This window comes from Heteronotia binoei, chromosome 1 (genome assembly GCF_032191835.1).
Source record: "Heteronotia binoei isolate CCM8104 ecotype False Entrance Well chromosome 1, APGP_CSIRO_Hbin_v1, whole genome shotgun sequence".
In the NCBI taxonomy this organism is placed as follows: Eukaryota; Metazoa; Chordata; class Lepidosauria; order Squamata; family Gekkonidae; genus Heteronotia; species Heteronotia binoei.
Window position 1 is genome coordinate 63052602 of NC_083223.1, and position 23047 is coordinate 63075648.

General features: G+C 42.1%; 1 protein-coding gene across 25 annotated transcripts in view; it reads right to left on the minus strand.

Annotated features, from left to right (window-relative positions):
- Positions 1–23047, minus strand: part of DST (dystonin) — a 489979-nt gene that overhangs the window by 21860 nt on the left and 445072 nt on the right. For all 25 annotated transcript variants that reach the window (XM_060235329.1, XM_060235262.1, XM_060235226.1 and 22 more), the window contains 9 exons: positions 22893–23012; positions 16740–16909; positions 12689–12848; positions 11520–11714; positions 9924–10052; positions 2506–2649; positions 1711–1899; positions 621–750; positions 98–261 (listed from right to left, as the gene is read on the minus strand). In XM_060235329.1, coding sequence (XP_060091312.1) covers positions 98–261; positions 621–750; positions 1711–1899; positions 2506–2649; positions 9924–10052; positions 11520–11714; positions 12689–12848; positions 16740–16909; positions 22893–23012 — 1401 coding nt within the window. The remainder of the gene's footprint in view (positions 1–97; positions 262–620; positions 751–1710; positions 1900–2505; positions 2650–9923; positions 10053–11519; positions 11715–12688; positions 12849–16739; positions 16910–22892; positions 23013–23047) is intronic.

A 23047-nucleotide genomic window follows, 5' to 3' on the forward strand; every position in this document is an offset into this window, starting at 1 on the left:
ACACAACTTTAAAGTGCCGCATGACTCTGTTGTTCGCATGCAAACAACAGAAGTACTGCTGCCAGTAACATTATTGTTAGCTTTAGTATTTACTGACTTCCTCTAGTCGGTCTAAAGCATCATTCAATTTTCTTCTTCTTTCCAAGGCCAAGAGCCAGACTTGCTGCCATTTGCTGACTAACAGGTTCACTCGTGGATTCTTGGTTTCAATCTGGTTCTGTGCACCTGACGGATACAAGCTTGGTGTTGGGGAACGTTTCCCTGTTAAAATACATGGAAAACAATTAATATTGTTTTGTTTTTCTCTACGCATATTAAAGCAATTTAAACAAAAGACATAATAGCATCTGTGCTTGGTTGTGCATACAGGAGAAAAAGAGAGATTGTGGTGATCAGATGTCTTGCCCTTGGGAAGACAGGTTTGGCCTTAAGGACACAAGTTGTGGATTTCTGATTTATTACTGCCCAGTTCTTAAATCAGCCAAAGTAGACTGACAAACCAATTCATCCAATATACAGGGAGATTATATTGCATGTGTACAAATGATAGATTACAATCTAAAAACAGGAATCTGCATGCTGCTCCCACCTCCCTCCATGCTATGATTTCATTAACTTACGTCCTGCTCTTCCTTTATCAAGTACAGGAATCTGAGACTGGATTGGAGCAGATTCAGCTGCTTTCCTTTTGTGCGTCTTAGTAACTTTATCAACATCAGGCTGCTTTCTAGTCATTTCTTCCATGAACATCTGCAATTAAACATTAGTTGCCTTGATGAAAAATGTGCAAGAATAATTTGCAACGTAACTAGTTAAGGAAGAGACACAGACTCTGATACAGAAGTTTGGGAAATCCTTCATGGACATATAAGAACTCCTGCTTCACAAACATTATTTTTTCCACATGCCAGAAGACCTATTATAAATTTACTCATTTTTTACTCCATCCTTTCTCCAAGATGCCAGAAGACCTATTACAGATTTACTCATTTTTTACTCCATCCTTTCTCCAAGGAACTCAAAGTGGCTTACGTGATCTATCAATCCTCTATTTTATTTTCACATCAATCCCCTATTAAGTTTTATGTCTGAACTGGGATTTGTATGTAGGTCTCACCAGTCCACCCATAACACTAAACTGGCTCTATCAAGCATCTGTTTTGGAATACCATAAAGACAATAGTTTTGCCTATCTTTCCTTCTATGAGAGTGTTTATCACAAGGACGAAACAGCCATCAGTTTCCTGATCTGGATACCCATGACTCAGTGTGGGTCACAAAATGCCATGAAGTAATCCTAATACATTAGATTTCCCAAAAGGGAGACCCTTTATGGGAGTATGAAGGGAATACACACACCAACAACAATTTTAAAGACTTTGTACAACTTGACAAGCAAAACTACATTGTTTTAATTTGCACCCCCTAATTCAGGTTTCTTAAAAAATAACAGTTCAGTCTCTATTCTCTAGGCAGCAGTTCACAGCACTATTAAAAAGAACATTTTGCGGCCCATGATAATAGAGAAGGATTAAAAAATATAGTCAGATTATCAGTTGGAAGGACTTTGTTTGTCACGTTGTCATTGTTTGCTTTCAGTTTGAACACCAACAGGATAGTAAATGCATCTATTCCACATAACATTCCAAAACATATATACACTGAAGAATAATTACCCTGATCTTAAGAATACAGTCATGGTTTACTTGCCTGGTGTTCAGCTATGAGTGCCTTAACATCATCAATCTCCTGAGGAATGTCCTCCTTGTCTTTTTCACTCAGAGCTGTCTCTGCCCACTGCAGCCAGGACAATAATGCTTCCAGTAACTCCTGGTTCGCAATTAGTGCAGCCAAGGCTGCTGCCAATCTCTGCTGATGTTGCTTTGCCCATGCTAACACCTTTAAATGAAGAGAAGTACATGAGAATTTCTAGTTACTGTCAATACCCACTTGTACTTGAAATTACACGCCAAAGGCAGTGATGATTGAGGGTCACTGTTCATACTACTTCAAGAACACTGCACAAAACATTTCCAAGAAACATATTATACTCTCAAATTGGTTTTAGAAGACTTTAGAATTCTGACCAGTCCCTGAGATACAGATTTGTGTTACATTTCCTACATAAAACAGTAAAAAAAAATCACTGTATTTATTTAAAACTAGTATGTCTAAGTGTTGGTTTTGATTTCACTGCCACAAAGTTGCTCCATGGTTTTAGAAGCTTAGCATTTTTTTTTCTAATCCGCCTTTGATGGTGAAGCCAAAAGATGTAAGTTGACATGGGCACTATTTCACTTCTCTTCTTTTTCATAACAGAGGTATGAAAAAAGACTAAAAATCAGCCTACAGTATATATGGCAGCAAGGATATTGTATGTTAAATGTTTCACTCTCAACAGCTGGATCTTTTCCTCACAATGCAACTGCCTTGCTAATTACCAGCCATGTTCCAAGTTGTCAAAGACTGAATGTTACCACAAAGAACTGCTTGAGATGGACTGACCTCTTCAAACCTTGCTCTGATGATTGTTATCCAGTGCTTAATGGTAGTGATGGAGTCTGGGTGGCAGATAGCCAAGATGGCCTCTCCCATACCTGTGGCTTTATTTAGCTCAGCTTTTTTCTCTTCCAGTTTCCTCATGAATTCCTAAGGCAGAAATAGTGATTTCAATTAGGTGCTGGCAGGGACTCAAAGGGAAAAATTCATGCAACCTTCAGGCTTTGCTGGCTGAGTCAAGAAGAACAAATGCCTACACTGAATCATTTGACACCTCAGTGGATTCAGTAGAATGAAGCAGAGAAACAAGTTCATCTTTTATAAGAAAAGAAAGTTATTAAAAATGCAGAGGAACAGCTAATATCAGATGTAAGGCATGTGCTAGAGTAACAAAAAGTATACATTTGCTTATAATAAACATGAACAAAAATGCACAGAATTTAGCAAGTTATTTTTATTGAACATGTTTCAGGAGGCCCAAAGAAAGTATCATATTCTGTAATCTAACTACATATCCTGCTCAGAGGAGATGTTCTAGGTGAGCACAGGTCTAATATGGGGAATTATAAAGAACAAAATACCTTGGACTGGATCTCTGTTTGCTTGTGTCTACAGGATTCTCCTAGGAACCCATGTGCTCAGCACTTTGGTTACAAACTGAGCAAGAGACAAATCAGGTTTAGTCACACAAGGTTCCAAGCAAACACAAGATTTCTCTGTGCACTCACTTCATCTACCTGCATTCAGGGAATGTGTGGGGGGGAGAATGTGGAGGTGGATATGCCCAAGGCCCACTTTAAGACTGAAGTCTGATCTTAAGCATGATACATGCAAGGTAAAGAGCTTTCCCATAAGACTTGGCATGGGCTCAGCTATAACAATGCTTTCCCCATCTTACCTTCTTGGCCAACAATATTTCCCAAGCATTCCTTCTCCCTTCCATGTCTCTGGCTAGGAGAGAGCTGCCAGTATTGTTTACTCACTCTTAGCAGTGATGTCTGTCTCACTGCACGGTCATTAGGGAAAAGAAGAAAGATGCAGGTTTTTTCAAAAATAACAGAGGCTGTTATATCTCCTCAAGAGGGTGAATCTGTGATCCATCCCATGTCAGAGTCTATTCATGATATTACTTGAGGAGGAACACTGCTGGGATGAATTTTAAAGAAAATTCTAATATTTTTGTTTCAAATGCTTTATCCCTCATTTATACCATCAGAGGTTTTTTAGCTCCAGAAAAGATATCACAGCCCAACCCTGTTTTTTTTAATTAAGATTTGTGTTGTTTTTACACAAAAAAGTTAGCATAGCAAACAAGCTCCATGTAGCCCACCCCCTCCCTCTTCCCTAATGTGTCCTATTAGCAGATAAGGAAAGGGGGGGGGAGGTATGGCAATAGTGTAGGTTAGGAAATTAAGGAGCAATACTATGATTCAATTAAACAGGGAATAATGGTGACAGAGTCAAACTTGGTTGCTTAGCAACAGCTACTATCTAGCAGTTTCCCCAGTGGCCCAAACCTCATCTGTCCTGGGGCTGGCAGTGGGCAGGGAGAGGAGCCAATGGCATGCAAGCTGTCTCTGGCTTCAAAAAGGTGAGATTTGTATTAATTGTATTAAGTACTCTTTATTCCTGTATACTTCTTAATGTATAACGCCAATAAAGGTTGTTGCGGTTGTTGTTGAGTTGACAGATACCCCACAGTCACCTACCAAGTACCTAATTTCTGCATAGTGATACTCAGATTACAAAAAATGCATGGGAGCTAGAAAATAGGTGGTTATTAGATTTAGATGAAAAATTTAAACTGTTTTTTAATGCTTTTATTTTAAAATCCTTGAAACTTTGTATTTTCCTTTTGTATGCCTGGTCTAAGGACTGCAATAACAATAAACAAACAAGCTGCCTTTTGGATCCAAAATATGTAGTATTTCAAGAGTGCCCATACAGTTCGTATATATTCTAAGATTAGACCATCGACAATGAAGTCCCCCCCCCCAAGTATTTGTAACACATGAAATTTTGGCTGAGTTTGTGAGATAATAGAATGTTCAGTTGGTCAGAGATTTAAACAGTATCCAGTTTAGGAAAACTGCTAGTCTGGCTGAGATTAAAATCTTACATGGGGCAGAACTGAAAGAGATCCAAAAAGTTGAGAAGCTAAGGGGCAACGAACAAGAAGGCAGCAGGTGCAAAGTACACCATAGAGTGAGAAAAAGGATCCTTAAAAAGAGATATGAATTAAGATTTGAGAAGAATTACAGTGCAAACTAATTAGAAAGAGGTTTTTTGGGGGGAAAGCACTGGTCAATAAGGAAAGGAAGTGGCCAAAAGAAAAAACCCCACAGAGATGTGAAGTGGAAGAGATAGGGAAGAGAAAGCGCTTGAGGGATAGGGCAGGGTATAAATTGAAAAATTAAATATATTCAATCAAAAACATACCTAAAAATACCTTCTTAGTATTTTTCCAGTATATCTGGATCTGAATAAACATCAGAGAATCTTCGCCAAAGCTTGTAAATACTGTATCTGGGTGTATTTGATTATATCCAGAGCCAGCAGTTTAAACTATAAAGCTCTCCAAACCAGTTTGTGGGGGTTTTTTCTTTCACAAGTTTCCCAGGCAAAAGGAAGAAGAGGGAAAGGAGGCAAGCAGAATTGTTACTGTGTGTGTTTGTGAGTGTCTGTGTCAATGTCTCTGGTCCTTCTGGGCTTCTGTGGATTTGTACTGGTTCTGTTGGACTTGAGCTGCAACACTGGCCCTAGATTCTGTTGCACTTCTGTGGTTTGTCATAGGTTCTGTTGGGTTTGCAAAAGTCACCTATTCTTCCTTTAAGTCTGTTCTGGTAGATTGCACTGGTTTAATTGGGCTTGTAAAAATCTCCCCCCTTCTTTAAATTGGTTCTGCTGGGTTTCTGTGGATTTACACTGCTTCTATTAGCTTGCAAAAGTGACCTCCTTGCTTAAGTTTGTTTTACTGAGCTTCTGTGGATTGGCATTGGTTCTGTTGTGCTTGAAAATAGTCCCTCCCCCCTTGCTTAAATTTATTCTGTTTGAATTCTCTAGCTTTCCAATGCTTCTGTTGAACTTCCCATATCAGCTGCTGGTTCTGCTGGGTGTCCCTGATTCTGCACTGGTTCTGTTGGGCTTGTTGGAAGCATCTGCTACTCCTATGGATTTCATTCCACTTTGGGAGCTGCCATTCTAGGCCCAGAACACTTTTGCTGCTCCTAGAAGTCATCAATCCACTCTGGGGGCTTTCACTCCAGTCCCAGAGCACTTACGCTACTCCTAAAGGCCATCATTCCACTCTGGGGGCTATCATTCTAGTCCCAGAGCAGTTTATCTGGGCCCAGAGACACTCATTATAAATCCATTCTGCATTTTCATTGCAACTTCCACCCCCCACCCCCACCCTCCATAATGTATTTCAATGGACCCCATGCAAGTCAACTTGCACAGGAGGTGGTGGCGGCTACAAGCATAGCCAGCGTCAAGAGGGGGTTAGATAAAAATATGGAGCAGAGGTCCATCAGTGGCTATTAGCCACAGTGTGTATATATATGTATATATAATTTTTTTGGCCGCTGTGTGACACAGAGTGTTGGACTGGATGGGCCATTGGCCTGATCCAACATGGGTTCTCTTATGTGGTTCTGTATTGGTTCTATCTGCTTTAGGACAGGGACTGTACTTTGCTTGCTCTTGTATCTCTGCCTTTGTGTGTGTGTGTGTGTGTGTGTGCAATTATGTCAAAAAATAGCCCCTTCATAAAGATTCCCCAGAGGGAATGATGGAGTCAAACAATAGTGGAATCCTGGAAAATTAAACAAGTGAACAAATAAATCCAAATACTGAACCAATATTTGGAATCTGGAAAACCAGAGATACTAATTTTTTTTTATATCCAGTTCTGAAAAATACTGATTTTTCCCACGATTAGCACATCCTTAGGAAGAAAGAAAGAACTAAGGAATAGGACTTGGCTAAATGAAAGTGTAGGGCCTGGGCAGTGCACTATTGGTGGAAGGAAGTAGGCAAGACAGAGATAACTGGAAGACTATTTGTACAGGCTCAAAAAGGGCATAGGACTGGTTTGTCTAATGTCTAGTACCTAACAGGTGAATTACAATACTTGCAGCTTTTCTTGTAACCAGGCACTGCAACATGGCAGTGCAAATGGTTAACAGGGGCCCAAACCCATATGAGTGTGCATGTGTATATAATGTATGTTTCTCATACAGTTTTGAACTAACGCTACAGATCTTAGGCTCCAGGCTCGTACCTAAATTCACAGCATTCTTATATGGTGATATTTGCCTCTGTAATATTATTTTTCATTCTACAACTGAGATCCTGAATGTGCTTTCTAGGAACCAAGCCTTTTGGAATCTCTTCCAGTTAAACATGTTTAGCATCAAACTGTAAGAATTAGTGTTTTCCACAGGCATATTGTAAAGTATTTGCATATGATTTCTATGCTGATATTTGATTGCCTTTGTACAGGGGCTCTGTACAACCCCCTACTTCTATGATCACTTGTCTTGAGATAATAATCTCTGAGTTCATTTCCACTTCTGAAGCATTTTCATTTGAAAAGCTCCATTTCTTATCCCATTAGACCTTCTTTAAAATTGAGCATGATGTAATGGCGGTCACATATTCTAGACAACTAACAGATTACCTCTCTTTGGGGCCTTTAGGTACAGCAGGTTAACACAAAGAATTAGGTAATAAGAGAAATATGTTTATGCTCTCTTTTGCTTACTTTCTTTTCATCACAGGACTCCTAATTCAAATCTGTTCTCTTGTAAAGTGTTGTAAATCCTCAATTTTCTGCTTTTTGAGAACAGCCACATTCAGTCTATGTCTGCTAGCATAAAAGCCATTACATCAGCAGAAGATTTCTTTAAAAAGTTGTGGTATGCTGTTGCTTTAAAAAAATCCATCGTATCAATAAAGAGCCATAGTGATCTCCCCTTTTCTTCTGACCCTGGCAAGCTGCGGCCAAGAGAAAGGTGGAAAGAAAGTCCCTGCCAGGGTGGTCTCCTGGCCACAGAGAAAGGGGGAACCAAACCTGCCAGACCAGCTTTGTTCTCTATTGTTTGGGGTTTGGTTCATGGGCAATCCCTGAACCATGACTCAAACGGCCAGTTTTTAGATTCATGCCAGTCCCTATTCACAAGAGCATAATGAGCTTGCTTTGCTCTGGGTTAGCTATGACACAAGCATTATAGAAAAAATCATCTTTCTGGACAGCAGCTAAGATTGCAATCTTATGCACACTTCCTTGGGAATAAGACCCTATGAACTTAATGGGGACTTCTGTAGGTCTACCAACATAGCAGACACTAAAACATTTCCAAATATTGTGAAATCTTCTAATGTTGCAATTTAAGGCCTAATCTAATATACTTCTAATCAAGTGTTACTCATACAGGATGTAGGAATTGCTTTTCGTGATCAAGGGATTGTGGGACTTTTTCTCTCAATGAGAGACATCCATCTGGAGCCTGTTCAGCAGGACTGACAATAAACATGATACTATCTTTTTGATAGATCACATAACTGCTGGAAGGCTTTCCATGATCTCACTATACGGTAAAAGACACATCAAAAGTAGTAAAAAAAAAAAGAAAAAAAAGTGCAGCAAAAATGGCCAGACTTGTAGTATGCACTCTTACAGAACTGGGCAGTGTTCCCGTGACCACTTACAGTAACACAATTCAACTGCAGGCACATGTAGACCCATAAGTTATGAGAAATGCTTGGCTACTTCCAAAGACAGCAGTCACATTCTGTTTCTCCTCTTCTCACTCCCAGAAACATACAGATGTGATGCAACATGGCATCATTACATTCCAAGTGTCCCAGCTCCTATTCCACAAGCCTGGAAATATCCACGTGCCTCCCACAGTATGTAATTCTGCCCTACTAAGTCTACACAAAGAAGGATTTGCCCCTTTCAGCATATCTTGTTCTCTTCCACTTTAGTTGCACCTTGACACAAAAGCTGTGTCTGATACATACAACCTGATCCTAAGCATCTGATCAATAAGTCCAATTTATTTCAAGAGAACCTACTTTTGAGTAGGTGTGCGTATATATTATTGCTACAATGAGAGTGTACTGGCATGATAACAAAACAGCAAAAGCTGCCCACCTCCCAGTACAAATCATGTGTATATGTACTTATGTGTGCATCTGTATATGTATATGTACTTATGTATATGTACTTATGTGTGCATCTGTATAAAACATTTGATATAATAAATTTATATTTTAGCCTTATATATGGCTTTACATTGGCTATTTATCCTTTTATTTTCCTTCTCTGTTTGGATTGCTGGCAATCAAGTACCACTGGAGCTTCCCCCCACCTGTTAAAATTACTGTGACAGTATTTAAAACAAATCTACAAAACTTGTGACACACCAAACTGAATGTAGCCCATCTGCCATTAATCTATTTGAATGTGTGATAATACCATGATTAGGATCCAATGAGAAATTTCAGTGAATGGAAGTGGGACAATTTTCTTTTATTCCCCCCTACACACATCTCATCCAGTTCCTAGGAATCCCCTCATCCTGAGGAATAGCAGTTTGGAAGTATTTGGGGCTGCAACCAGGGAGGTGGAGAGCTGTATTTCACTTGAATTACTGGTGGATTGAAGGCCAAGTTTTTGAAGTCCTGGAGCAGAGCTGGTAAACTGCATTTAGGATTGTGAGCTGCACATTGCAGGGCCTTGATTTAAAAGGAAGGGGTTCAAAGCTTTCATTTTCACCACCTGGCCTCTACCATTGGCTCTGCCATGCTCTTCCACTACAGCCTTTCTCCAGCAGCCCTTCCTGCTGTTGAACACTTCCCCCCCTGAAAGTGAATATTCACCCCTTGAAAGCTGTGATCTACCATGATCAGAAAGGCTGGTCAGCAGGAGGAGGAAGAGAACAAGCAAGCAAGCTGTGTTCCACTTATTCAGTTAGAGAAGACAAACAATACAGTCCTGTGCAGAACTATTCCAGGATGACACAGTCACAGCTTTACCCTTTCTAAGCACTTGACTTCAATGGAAGGGTGTAATTCTGCTGTGTGGCACTGTGAATTGCTAGGGGTGTGATGGTGCATGCCAGGGTCCCAAGATGTTCAGTAATATGCAATGTTCAGATGATCTAGACTGAGAATATGCCAATTTAAAGGTGATTAACTGAATTGCCAATGATTCTATAAAAATTTCACAGCTTATGTTAATGAAAACATCAATCTATGGAAAGACTGTTCTACAACTTCTCATTTCTAGGAAAGAACACTAGCTTTTGCTGCCAGATCCAAATAAACCATAAATAGCCTATGCTGCTTTATTTTACTTCTGCCTTCCCATAAATCCAGCCTCAAGAGCCAAGCATTGTCCCAATTATCTTACTCACCCGATGCTGATCTATTAGTGTTCGCAAAGCCTCTTCATCATCTGGGAGGATGCCATGGAAACGAAGGGCCTGTTCAGCCTCAGCCAGCCATTCCAAAAGAACATGAACCACAGAGTGGAATTCCTCAGCCTGTATATATGAAGTTTGGGGGAAGAGAACACTTAAAGGGATCAGACAGAAAGAGTACAATGCTGGATTCCTCCTATAAACAATGAAGCTGAGCCCAGACTAGTGAAGTCATTCATCATTCACCAATGAAGGCACATTAATTTTCCATTAAAGAATTTATGACATACAGCACCTCACTTTCATAACTGTAAAAATGTCATATGCTGTTTAACAACACTGCAGTGAGTTCAAAGGCCTATCAGTGCCTGATTTTAACTATATGACTAATAGCATATGTGTAAGGCCCATTTAGACCAACTTGACTTCATAGTGACAAATTATAATGGACATGCTTTAAATTAATAGGTGGAGTCATGCTTATGAATATAGTTAATGCTATTGGAGGAGGAGCACCCAGTGCAGGTTGGAATGGCTGCTGATGTGCTGCTCTGCTGCTTTCAGGCCCAAAGCAGCAGCTGATGTCCTCCATGACAGCAGCTATGTTTAAGCAGCTGCCCGTGAGGCTCCTGAGCTGAACCATCACCACTGCCTCTGAACCAAGCACAGCTTTCCTGTCCTGCTGCCATTCAAGGGATTTAAACTCTCCTCCTGCTTTTTTTATATTCCCGATTTTTCTGCACCCTGGGGAGTGCCTCAACTGTGTAGAAAAACCTCTTTAACTTCTATGTGGCCCTGATCCACAGATTTAAGTATCTGCACATGGCAGCCACGGGTGGCTAATGGTACACCAATGGTCATTTCTGGCAGTAGCGTACATGTGCTCATTTTTTGTGTTTTAACATGAGTGCTGGTCAAACCAGTTTTGTGGAGTTTTGTAACAGCTCAAAAAGCATTTAGAAAACATTTCCAATTGGTGCACCAGGCACTGCTGCAAAACGTGTGTGCATTTCTGTGGGTCTGTCGCAGACACCTCGTGGCAAAAGCGAATGATGAGCAACACGCCCTACCCCTCTCCCCTCTATTTGGAACGATTTTGTAACTGATTTTAAAGGGTATTTTAATGTATTTATTAAACCATTTTAACCATGTGGAAAAGACAAGTGCTTATGGACATATTCATAGCCATAAACAAATAGCAATGCTGGTCTACCTTCCTTCTACCTTTTACTATTTTTTTTTAAAAAAAATGCTTTTCTTTTAGCATTTCCTTTTAAGTATTAATCTGACTAAACTAGACACTATTTGCAATCAAGCCCAAAAAATTTCACTGTACTGCTGGCATGAGCGGGGCTAAAGAATCAGGGATTTTATTTCTCTCCTTCAATTCAATATTTTTGTAAACTGGCTTTACAGTGATTGGTCCATTCACTGCAACCCATTTGTGCATGCAGAACTTTGTGGCATAAGCCAGGCATGAAGCAGGCCCTTGCTGTCTCCCTGCAACATCAATACCCAGGGAATGTACTGTACCACCACCCATTCCCTGACAGTCTGCTTGAATTTGGTGTGACTGATTCATTTGTTCACCTGGTGGAGGGCTTGTTCCAATCGTGTTTGCTTGGAGACAGACAGCGCACACACCGTCTCCCATCGAGTGCTAAGTTCCTGCATCTGGACCTTCACCCAGGAGGAATCATCACGACTGCCTTCGATCAGCTCTCGGGCAGAGCGTTTCAAAGCCTGGACACTGCTTGTCCTCTTTCCTAGTTCCTTCTGGAACACCTGATCATCAGGGGGAAAAAAAGATTGGACCCTTCTGTTTAGCAACGTTATCTGCATAATGCAAATGAAAGTACAGTGTTTTACCTATGCTTTTAAAAAGCTTCATAATGACAATTTTCAGAGCAAATAACCCTAACACACCTTATTTTTGTTTTATATTTCACATGAACACATGAAGCTTGCTCTATTCATGGTCAATATTGTGTACTCTGAAAGCTGCTTTCCAGAATCTCAGGCAGAGGTCTTTCACATTGTTAGGGGTGGAAGATGGGCCAGCCCTAAAGAGGCACAGGGACCCTCGCACACATAATCTACAACACAACCCTCTGAACAAAAGATGCCAGGAATTGAATTTGGGACCTTCTGCATCCAAAGCCAATGGTCTACCACCGAGCCACTGCTCCTTCCAAGATTTCAAAAGATGTTTCCTGCCCTCTTATACCACAGTCCAGAAGCACAACATGCAATTGTTTGTGTGTATTTAGGATTCAAAATTCATTTCAGTAGATACATGCCCACAAAGGAATGTGCTCATAGATCTCTTCCATACTGAAATAAATGGGCAGTTCTTGCAGTTGATGGAAATCATTTGTGCATCAGAATTCTTGTCTTCCTGAAAAGCTAGATGGATTGTGGCCAAAGGCTAAGCCTATAAGGAGTAATGCTTATAGTATCGCCTACAGCACCCATGGCTGCACTGGAAAACATTTGTTTGTGCTTACTTTTAAGATCCTGAGGTTTTAAAACACTATAAATTAAAATAACCATAAAGTACCATAAAATAAGCCAATACAAGTTATGAGCCAGGTTTCAAAGCAAATTACTTTCCTCAAGTTTTGCAAGAGTTTTATCTTTTCTAACTGATTTGTATATTGGACTAGTGTTTGTATGTATGTTACATGGTCATGCAAAATACATTTAATCAAATTGAACTATCGGATTTAAAATAATATGAAAATCATATCTGCCATTACTTTGTGATTGTCTATTAAGTTCATCACTAAGTCAATGTCTCCATGGACAGGCTGATCTTCAGCCAGCTGGGGTTCCACTTTGTACAGCCAATCTATGAGAGCCTGAAGAGCATCAGTAAACTGTCCAGAAAACAGCAGGGCTTCTTCCAGTTTGTTTTGTCTGAAGATGAAAAACAAAACAGACACACAGAACAGAGGGAGGAAAATAGTAATGCTCAGTCATCATCTGCCACCACATTCATATTCACAGCTGGTATCTAAATAAAAAAATCATTTTGACTGAGAGTGGAAAAGGAAGCACTACTCTCTTTATTCTTATGAGCAATGGTAGCTGAATGAAAGTGTAGCTTTGGCGAGGGAATGCTACAGGGCAAGCTGCTGTGTACAGAGTGCTCTCCCATGTAGAGATGTGATGATGTGGTAAAAACTTAATGGCACTTCTGATCAGATTTAAGAATATCATACAGAAGAACAGATACTAGTAATGTTACCAAGAGTCACAATTACCAGCTTCAGAACATAAATTTGCTGAGCTCATAATGCTTGAGTGTTTTCTTTTTCTACCACACTGTTCATAAATACTTGATTTACTGCTGAATCAGATCATACGAAATTGGCCCATCATTAATCAATACCACTGTAACACTATAATCCAGGCCCTATTGAGTACAAACCAGCCTCCATTTGGTTCCTAGGCAAAGGACTATTACCTACCACAACACTTTCATAACTTTTGTTCCATCTGCTACCTCCTTAGGGGCAGATTAGCCCTTTAACTTAGTGGGAAAGTTCATGACAGACCACAGCCCAGGAGGGCCACTGGTGATCAGAAACAACTTGAGCCAAGTGGTCCCTGTACTGCTGCCAGCAGCACCATAAAAACCACTCCGTAAAAAGCCCATGCCAAAGTGATGGTGACAAAAGGTGTAATATTGCCCAGTGGATGATCCCATACCAATTGTCATCAATGCCCTGTCCCAGGACTGAGCCAGGTGAACTCTGAGCCACTGTCAGTACCACACTGGACACTGGAATCCAATTGCTCCAGGGCTGTTTTCATGTTCCAAGTTCACTCCTGTTGCTCTTCCTCCTCCCCCCCATAAAAGGAAGCAATACTTTGATATAATCATGGTCCCCTCCATTATATGTTCTGTAAGTGCCCCAAGTGCATAACTGTCATAACCTGTTTCCTCTTCCTTTCCAAATGGGAAAATTTCATGCTTGTTTTAGAACTGACTAATAATAAGAATAACAAAATATTTTAACTTAGGTACATCACCAAGACTGGTTAAAACTCATAAGGAAGCAATACTCTCCATCCTGGGGCTGAAGCAATATACAAAAGAAAATGTACAGGAAAGGACTATGTGCCCCTAGTGTCATAAATTCTTCTGAGGTGGAGCCCTATATTACCCAAGATACACTAACTGAGCTTGAGTAGATCTCTTCCTTCTCTTATCACAGTAGCAGAAATCAATCATGTGCTATGTGAGGAGATTTAAAATGCATATTTAAATACTTGCAGGGATGGAGGAAGACATCTATCTCAAGAACCTGTATTCTTCAGTAAAAGTGACTCTTTCATAAAGCTAGTTTGTAACCAGAGGAATATGCTGATTCTCAGAAGTAGGAAAAACAGATGAGGCAATGATGGATATATAATACAACTGTAAGGATAGTTCTACCCTTCTAACAGCGCAATCTGGGGGGGGGGGAGTGTTTTGGGAGCAGACAAGCCGCTAAGTGGGCACACAAAGGGTTTGCGCCGATGTACGACGGGTGCCGCCACAGCAGGACGGAGTAACGTGGGCGGGGGGCCACCCGAGCACCACTCTGCCCAAAGGCAGCAGTGCCTGAGGGCTATGCCTGAGCATGGGCAGAAGTGAGATGGAGCGCTGCGTTCAGGTGGAGGAGGGGGTGGAGTTGGGGGCACAGCCAGGCTTAGGTGGCTTCCTGAGCAGTTTGGCCCATGACACGCCCCCCCCCGAGAGGCACAACTTTACGCCTGCAAAAATGGTGGTGTGCCCTTAGGCACTCGTTGAAACCAAAAACAAAGGTCGCCTCCGCCACTGCGGAAGCTCGCAAACCCCTTAGGGAGCGGTGTGATTGCCTCACCAATCCCCTTGCGCCTCGGGCTGATGAGCCCCCTCCCCAGTACCCAATCGCTGTCTCTCCCCTCGTAGAAATACTTCCGCTGTGGCCTCTCACAACTCAGTTGTTAGGGAGAGGAACGCGTGGTGGGAAGCTCTGCTGGCGAGCTCCCGGCCATACAGACTTAGAGTGAGGGACAGGCAGGCACGTTGGTGACGGGTTTTGCACCTCGCGGTTGCTTTGACAGTATCTTTGACTTGCGAGGGGGAGAGAGAGGTCTCTCCCCTGGGGCTAACTGCTCTTGTTTCCAGGTCTCCACAAGTTCCGAACTCCCGGAGGCTCTGCATGCAAGGACTGTCGCCCATGGCTGGGTAAGTTCCACTGTGCCCCCCCCGTCCTCCCCCCCTCGCTCTCAACCGCTTGGTGTGCAAGCGTCTCTGGCACTTGAACCAGGCAGTGAGCTCCGGCAGGGGGCATTTGCTGACCCCACTCCCCTGTGCTGCCACCTGCTCCCTTCCCTTGGTCTGCCCTCTGCCACGTTCCCAACCCCTGGCAGGGCATGGTGTGTGTGTGTGTGTGGCAGCCGCCCCATTGTGGAGAGGTGGGTCAGAGACAGTCCCTTTAAGAGAGCTCTTCCAGCCGCCGTCCCTGCAGGTGCTCTTGATCTCTATCTCTGTTTTGCAGGTGGGACTCCAACACAGAGGCTTCCGCTTGTGTCACTCCACCCCCCCCTCCCTCAGCTGTTTCTGCCCGCCACTCGGAATGGAGCCCTGCCCGCTGTGAAACTATCCAGTGAGCACCAGAGAGACTGTTGCACTCTGTTCCGGAAAAATAAAGTCTGAGCGGTGCCCTCTGTTGTCTCTCCTGCTTGGCATCTGCTGCACTTTCCCTGGGCAACCCCCCATCCCCCGGCAGTGGCCTCTCCGAGGGAATGCCTGGAAAGATGGGCAGACTTGGTTTTTGGGGGGATGGTCTATGAGCTGCCACACTGCCCCCCAAATGGCTGGAGAGGGGAATGCTGCCCCTCAGCCTGCCCGGGCTGACAGCCTACCTGACCCCACAGGGCTGTTGTACGCAGGGCACTAAGTGGGGGGGCTGATGAAGTGGACTCAGAGTTCTGAGGCTGATGCACTCGCACTCTGAGTTCTGCGGCCCCCGGGGGGGGGAGGTGTTCCGTGCACATGGCAGGGGGTGCCAGGGCAACACAGGTCGTCTCTGGGTGGGGGGGTGTCTGCTGCTGGGCTGCTAACTCCCAGACACACATTCCAGCCGCTGTCTATGACAGCAAACTCCTGCACTTGGTACTTCCTGCTTGTCTGCCTGCCATTGGCAGAGTCTCTGACAGCAGGAGAGTGTGAGGGGATTGACGGCTTCTCCATGGTCCCATGCGGCCCTGTCTCACCCCCACCTCCACCTCACCACCAAGCCAGGCTTCTCGTGCGCACATGCCCAGCCTCACTCCTGTTCCCTTCCCGTGTTGGTGGGACGTCTCTCCTTTGCCTGTGATAGTCTGCCCATCATTGGCTCCGCTCTCTTTTGGGGGGCAGGTTGGGGATGGCTATCAGCCTCTCTGGGGCCACCTCTCCCCATCCCTGAATTGTCATGAGCTGCAGCGCCTGCACCAGGACTAGCTAATGGGGGGGTGGGCTGGCCCTCCTCTCCAGCTGCCTCCGCCTCCCTTGTGCCTCCGCCAGCAGCATTGCCATGGCGAACGTCTCCTTCACGGCAAGCTCCAGCGTGCCGAAGTCCTCAGGAAGTCTACTAGTGGTGCGGCAGCTAAGCCACAGCCGGCCACCACGTTTGTCTGGATTAGGCTGCCTGTCTACTGAAGCCAGTGGGGGCTTAGAAAGGTGTAACTCTGCTTAGGATTGCACTGACAGGTTCCTTCCCACTGTTCATAATGGGTACTACTTTATGAGATCTTTCGCATAAGGTACACTGCTTCTTTTTTTTTTTTTACCTTTCCACAGATTTCCCACATACTGTGTCCCATTTGTCTCTTAGTTCACTCAGCATGTCATCCAGTTTTAGATTGTCATCAGCAAGAGTGGTTTTCTCTTTTAAAGAGCGTCCACTTCTATTTGTGGTGTCATACACAGAATGTTTGGCTCCAAGAGCTTTCTGGAATTCCTAAACAAGAAAAAAAAACGAACAATAAGACTCTTAACGAAACAGTATACTAAATTGCTCTAGAGAACTGGTATAGCATAGCAGCTTTGACAGCAAATCTTTCTTACCTAGTACTTGTGGGGAATGGGGTTACCTTACCAGTTGACCAACTGTGCCTGATAATCATGGTTATGGCTCTTGTTCCAACCCAACCCAAAGGAATCTGCAGCAACTAAACCCCATCCTACTAGGAGCACCAAAAAGGAGCTCCTGTGTCTGGCAGGGACCCTTCCCTGTGAGCCACAGAGCTGTCTTACACAGCAGGCAGATATACAGGCCACATACTTGGAAGGCCTCTGGCAGAGCTGGCTCAAAACCTGAGGCAGACTGAGGGGGAAGGAGGCAATGAAGGATGATGTCAGATTACAGTACTAGCTGTCAGAAGCCCAGCAACAGCCAGAGCCATCAAGCTGGCCAGCTGGAGAGGCAGGAATGGGCAATGCTCACCTAAAGATGCAAGGGGTATAATGGCTGAGGGAGTGGAGCTTGCTTTCTGAGCAATGTCAGTTAAATGAGCATTCTGGATAATCACATGGCACATAACAAAGTTCTTACTCTAGTCCCCAGTCCGAATTTTGCATTTACCACAAGTTCACTGTGAGGTTTTAGCAAAGCAGTTCCATTACTTCCCACCAGCAATACACCAGTTTGGTGTAGTGGTTACGTGTGTGGACTCTAATCTCGGAGAACCAGGTTTGATTCTCCACTCCTTCACATGCTGCTGGCTAGTCTGACCTTGGATCAGTCACAAGTTCTGTCAGAGCTGTTCTCTCAAGAGCATTCTCTGAGAGCTCTCTCAGCCTCACCTACCTCACAGGGTTTTTGTTGTGGAGAGGAAGGGAAAAGAGACTGTAAGCTTCTTTGAGATTTCGAGTGAAGGGCGTGGCATAAATCCAATCTCTTCTTCAATATGGGGATAGGAACAGTGACCTATTTTATAGGGGTGTTGTAAGGATTACAACAAGGCTAGATACACAGGGCAGTTTGAACACTTGAAAGTGCTACAAAAATGCTTAATCTTATTTGGATTTCATAGCACCTAGATCCAAATTCTGTGGTTTAAAAAACCCCTTCATTTAGCAAGGAAATCCCATGAACATATTCTGAACCTAGCCACACATTTCTTAGTCTGCCTGACATATGCTGAAATCAATAGAACTTTAATCAATTGGTTTTAATGGAGCAATTTAATGAAGTCATGCAAGAAGGTTCATGACCTCCAATTGAATGCTAAATTATATCATTTCAGACTATCATCTACAAAGTATTTGCACCAAATATCTTGCATTCAGACCCCCTGAGTCCCTATTAATTTAAAATGAGTCAAAAATCACCCTCAAAGCCAAGCTTCCCAGCTAAATGGACTTGTGAAGAAGCTGCAGTGGAAATAATTGTGCTGCTTGTTGCCATTAGTAGCATGAGAAACATTAGAATGCAGCTAAAGAAATCATATAAACTAGTCAAATACAGAAAGTGCAATGAAGATATTCATGTTAATGCTAAGAAATGACTGGCATATAAACTAAAAAAGATCTTTCATTATTACAGACTTTGTCTCAAGGTCAGGTTTGGTGGGCGAGTGAATAAAAAGGAGTACATGTTTGATCACCTTTGTCACTAACAGAAGCCTGTCTTTCTCTTGATCATGGGAACCCTTGTCCCCTCAAAGAGGCTTTTATGCAGAAAATGTCAGTATCTGATTCAAGAGTTCAAAAGGAACTGAGCTACAGCCTTTGCCATGAAGTCACTAACTAGCACAAGGCAAACCATGTTTTCTCAGGACAAGCAGAAGGAAAAGGCCAACAGCTGTGTAATCATTCCAGTGCTGGGCTATGTACCTAATACCATTTTGAAAGTGGATATAATTTATAATCCAGGAGTCAAACTCCCTGTATTTGAACAACTACATTTCTTGCATTTTTCCAAATCTCCTAAGGATTCGTGGGTAGCACTCAGTCCACAAACACAAAATGATGTAAACCATATTGATCGATTTTAATTCTATGCTTCTTGTTTTTCTTTTCTTTTTCCAAGGTAGGACACTAACATTATATAGCTTTAGACTTCAAGAGGGAAAAATCACACTGTCTCAGATTCAGACAAAACTATAATGCTAACTAAACTGTGGACACAATCCAGCCAAAGAGAATTTTCAAGACATGCTGATTTCCATGGGAGAAAAGCGCATGCTTACACTATTGTAGTAGCAAACAATGGGACTTTATGGATCATGCAATATAAAAAGTTTAAAATGCCTGCATGTTTTGGTGGTGCTTTTTCCAATGTGACAGGGATTTGTTAAGACATCCAGCTGTAGAACTAATATGCTTTTGTAAGACAGCATAACATAATTGTAGAAGACACAATATTTAATTTTTCCATAATGTCCAAATATTCAAGAACAAAACTCACAAGGCATTAAAACCCACTGATCAAACACAGCTATCCTATCAGCACTGCATTTATGAAAGATACGACACAGGTACAGTGGAGAGGAGTAAAACCCTAAAATGGAAGGAGCTAGAACAAGCCATCATCCCTAGCATAATCAAGCCATAAAGCTAACCTTTTCAGGTGAATAATTATTTTCTTTCTTTTTTTTAAAAAAAAATAACGTTTTTATTGAAATTTCAAAGTACAAGTTGAAAAACGGTAAAATGAAATTTTCTCATTTTCTGCTACAATTGTAACACCTTTTTTGAGTTCTATGTGTTAATCAGTTGATCAAATAAAAAGGTTAAAACAAACATACAAGACAATACCAGTATAACTATTCTATAACTGTATTCAGCAAGCTTTCTGTGACTATTTGCAGTGTTTATGATGTTTTGTTTGTTGCATTTTAAAACCTGCTGGGGAGCATTTTGCTGATACCCATTCCTTAAAAATAAATAAATAGATGGTCAGGTCAATAGGTAACTACTATCCCTTAAAAAAGCAAAAACAAAAGCTGAGTAGACGCAAAGATCAACTGACTCTGACTTCTAAATGTAACTGTAGAATAACAAACAAACAAACAGATAAAATAGCAATGAATATTCCCCTGAGCCTTTGGCAACATGTACCAAATATGAAACAGAGAGCATTTTTATCTTGGTTTCTTCCTATTTTTGGCAGTGACAAGTTGGCAAAGCACAAAGCCAAGTTATTCAGCATATCACATGCTGCTTCGTTTGTTGTTACCACAGTCTAAGAAAATAAAACCACTAAAATCTCCAACAGTGGTTTAAAGATTTATTTATAAAAGGAAGAATTGAAACAAAGCATGCAGCAATACAAACCATACAGTATGTAAACATCCCAAAAAGGGGATTAGCTTGGATTTTGGGAGACCATTTTGTTATTGTTAATATACGAGAATAAGAGATAGGCTGATACTTTTTAGTGGGTTAAATTAGTTAAGCATGTGACCATTTTTAAATTCTGGAGTTTGCTTCTTGGAGCTATGCTAAACATCTGAGCTAAATAATCATTTCAATTAACGGTTAAACCACTGTAACTCCAATGCAACATTATTAGGGTTTATCTATATAGCCACTTCAAAGGTTGTCCCCAAATATTTTGGTCTTGGTGGAGAAGTCCTGCAAACCTTCATCTAAAAGCAGGCAACGAATAATGGATGGATGGGAAGTCAGAGGAAAAAAACTTCTCTTCCTGCAGGCTCTGTTTCATTTACTAAGGGAGAAGAATGGATGATGCCTGCTCCAGTGCACCAAAGGTTGAACACTCAGTCTATAGAGGAATGTCTGGCAAGAAAGCAGGAAATGACTCTTCTCAAAGCAATATCATAGGGTTGTCAATCCCCAGTTGGGGGGAGGGGATCCCTTGGTTTGGAGGCTCTCCCTCCACTTCAGGGTCATCAGAAAGTGGGGGAGGGAAAGGGAAATGTCTTCTGGGTAATCCATTATACCCTATGGAGACTGGTTCCCATAAGGTATAATGGAGAATTGATCCATGGGTGATCTGGGGCTCTGGGGGACTGTTTTTTTGAGGTAGAGGCATCAAATTTCAACATATCATCCAGTGCCTCTCCTCAAAACACCACCCAAGTTTCAAAACGATTGGACCAGGAGGTCCAATTCTATGAACCCCAAAAGAAGGTGCCTCTATACTTCATTATTCCAAACGAAAGGAAGGAATTTAGAAGGTATGTGGTCCCTTTAAATGTGATTGCCAGAACTCCCCTCAGAGTTAAGTTGTGCTTGTCACACCCTTGCTCTTGGCTCCACCCCCAAAGTCCCCAGATATTTCTTGAGTTGGACCCTAATCAGGAATGTTTCACCTATGAACAAAGCTGAGCTCCAGACAATCTCCACAGGCTAGTTTCAAGGTTGTGGGCTGTCCCTTGCTGGAGGTTTTCAGGCAACAGAAAGCTCTAGCTTGGAAATTCCTGCACTGAGCAGGGGGTTAGATGGCCTATCCCATCCTATGAGTCTCATTAATGGCCTCAGCAAATTCCAGAAATTCAGGTGTGGAATACCTTATTGAGGATGCTTTAAATTCTTGTTTTTCCTACCAGGATAAGTGAAGACTTCTTTATTGCTACCCTGCTGAACCCACTTGGACCAAAAATAGGGATATTGCCCTCAATATCTCAGACACAGAACCATGCTCACCACTTCTGGGTCAGTTGAAGCTGTGAACTGTTCTGGCTACCCATTGGCATACACAGCACCAGTCCTAAGGAAATCCATCGACACATCTGCTATTGCAAATGTTTCCTGACAACCTCACTAGTGGATATGACTGGCTTCTAAGAGATAATCGATCTGGCCCATGGAAGAATTGACTTGGTGAAAGAGGAAGTTGAGAGACACTCTAAACTCCTAGAATGATCTTCAAAATTCTTCCAGAAAGCCACTTCAATTATCTAACTTTAGTGATATTTAGAAACTTGAGGGCAACTAATGGAGTTAGCTGAGGAGTGGGCAGAAGAATCTACTGTACCATCCACTAGACACAAGGCAAACCAAGCTTTAACATCCTCTGTCACATTTTTGACATTTGAACCCAGTAAAATGCAGTATAGTTTGGATGACCATCTGTCAGTATTGCAACAATAAAGGACTTGAAGTTCATATCAATAATCAGGGTAGAAAGCAAAGCTTTATTTTCTTATGTAAAGCAAACAAGGGCTGAAAAGAGATTTTAAAAAACCCACAGAAGATGATATGCTAGGAAGACTGATGACCAGCATGGTGAGAACAGCAGGCAGACCAACGCAACAGCAATTGCTGCAGTTCAGAATGAAGGCAGCTTTGCTGAACAGAACTATAAAATGGATTGTCTCTATTCACATTGGTGACCTTTTCCCTGGAGATATAAAGGTGCAAGGGTTAAAGGTTATTTTTCATCTGCCTATAATGAGATTTACTGAGAGGAGCTTTGCAGCTGCGAACTCTGAATAGGAAGATTATCCGTTCCTGTTGCAAGATTAACTTTTGTTGATGACAGCTCTGTTGCTAATTCCTTTCAAACAATAAACAACAACGATTATTACTCTTTTACTAAATAAAGGGGTGATTATGAAACTGAAATTTCGTATTTCAAAAGAATGAAACAAAAAATGGCCATATTTGTAATGTCCTAGAAATAAAAACGAAAAAAAAGGTGTGATTAAATCCTGTCAGTCAAGATGATTGCAGAATCTCTGATCGAAAGTTTTTAATCACGCTTTTAATGGACATTTCCCCACAGTTTATATAATTATTGCTGTGCTTTCCCTATCCTTTGTCTTGGTGGTGGTGGTGGAGGAGAACAGACCCCACAGAGAACTTCCCAGCTTCTATTTACTTGCCTATATGGAACTCAGCCAAGGTTTGAATTTGATGGTGACAAACATTCCAGCCTACAGAAGCCAATAAATCTCCCTCCCTGCTAATTATACAGTGCTCCGGTGACTGAAGTTGGACCATCTTTTAACATTCCATTAAGGGTGACTCACCTTATGCTGGGTAAGCTGCATCTTAATTTTATCAGGATCATTTGCAATTTCAAGCTCTGAATCTAAAGCCTTTTCCGAATCATCCAGCCACTCCGTAAGTTTGTTCCAGGCTTCATAAAACTGTAGGAGAGTGAAATTTTCAATCGCATACCTTT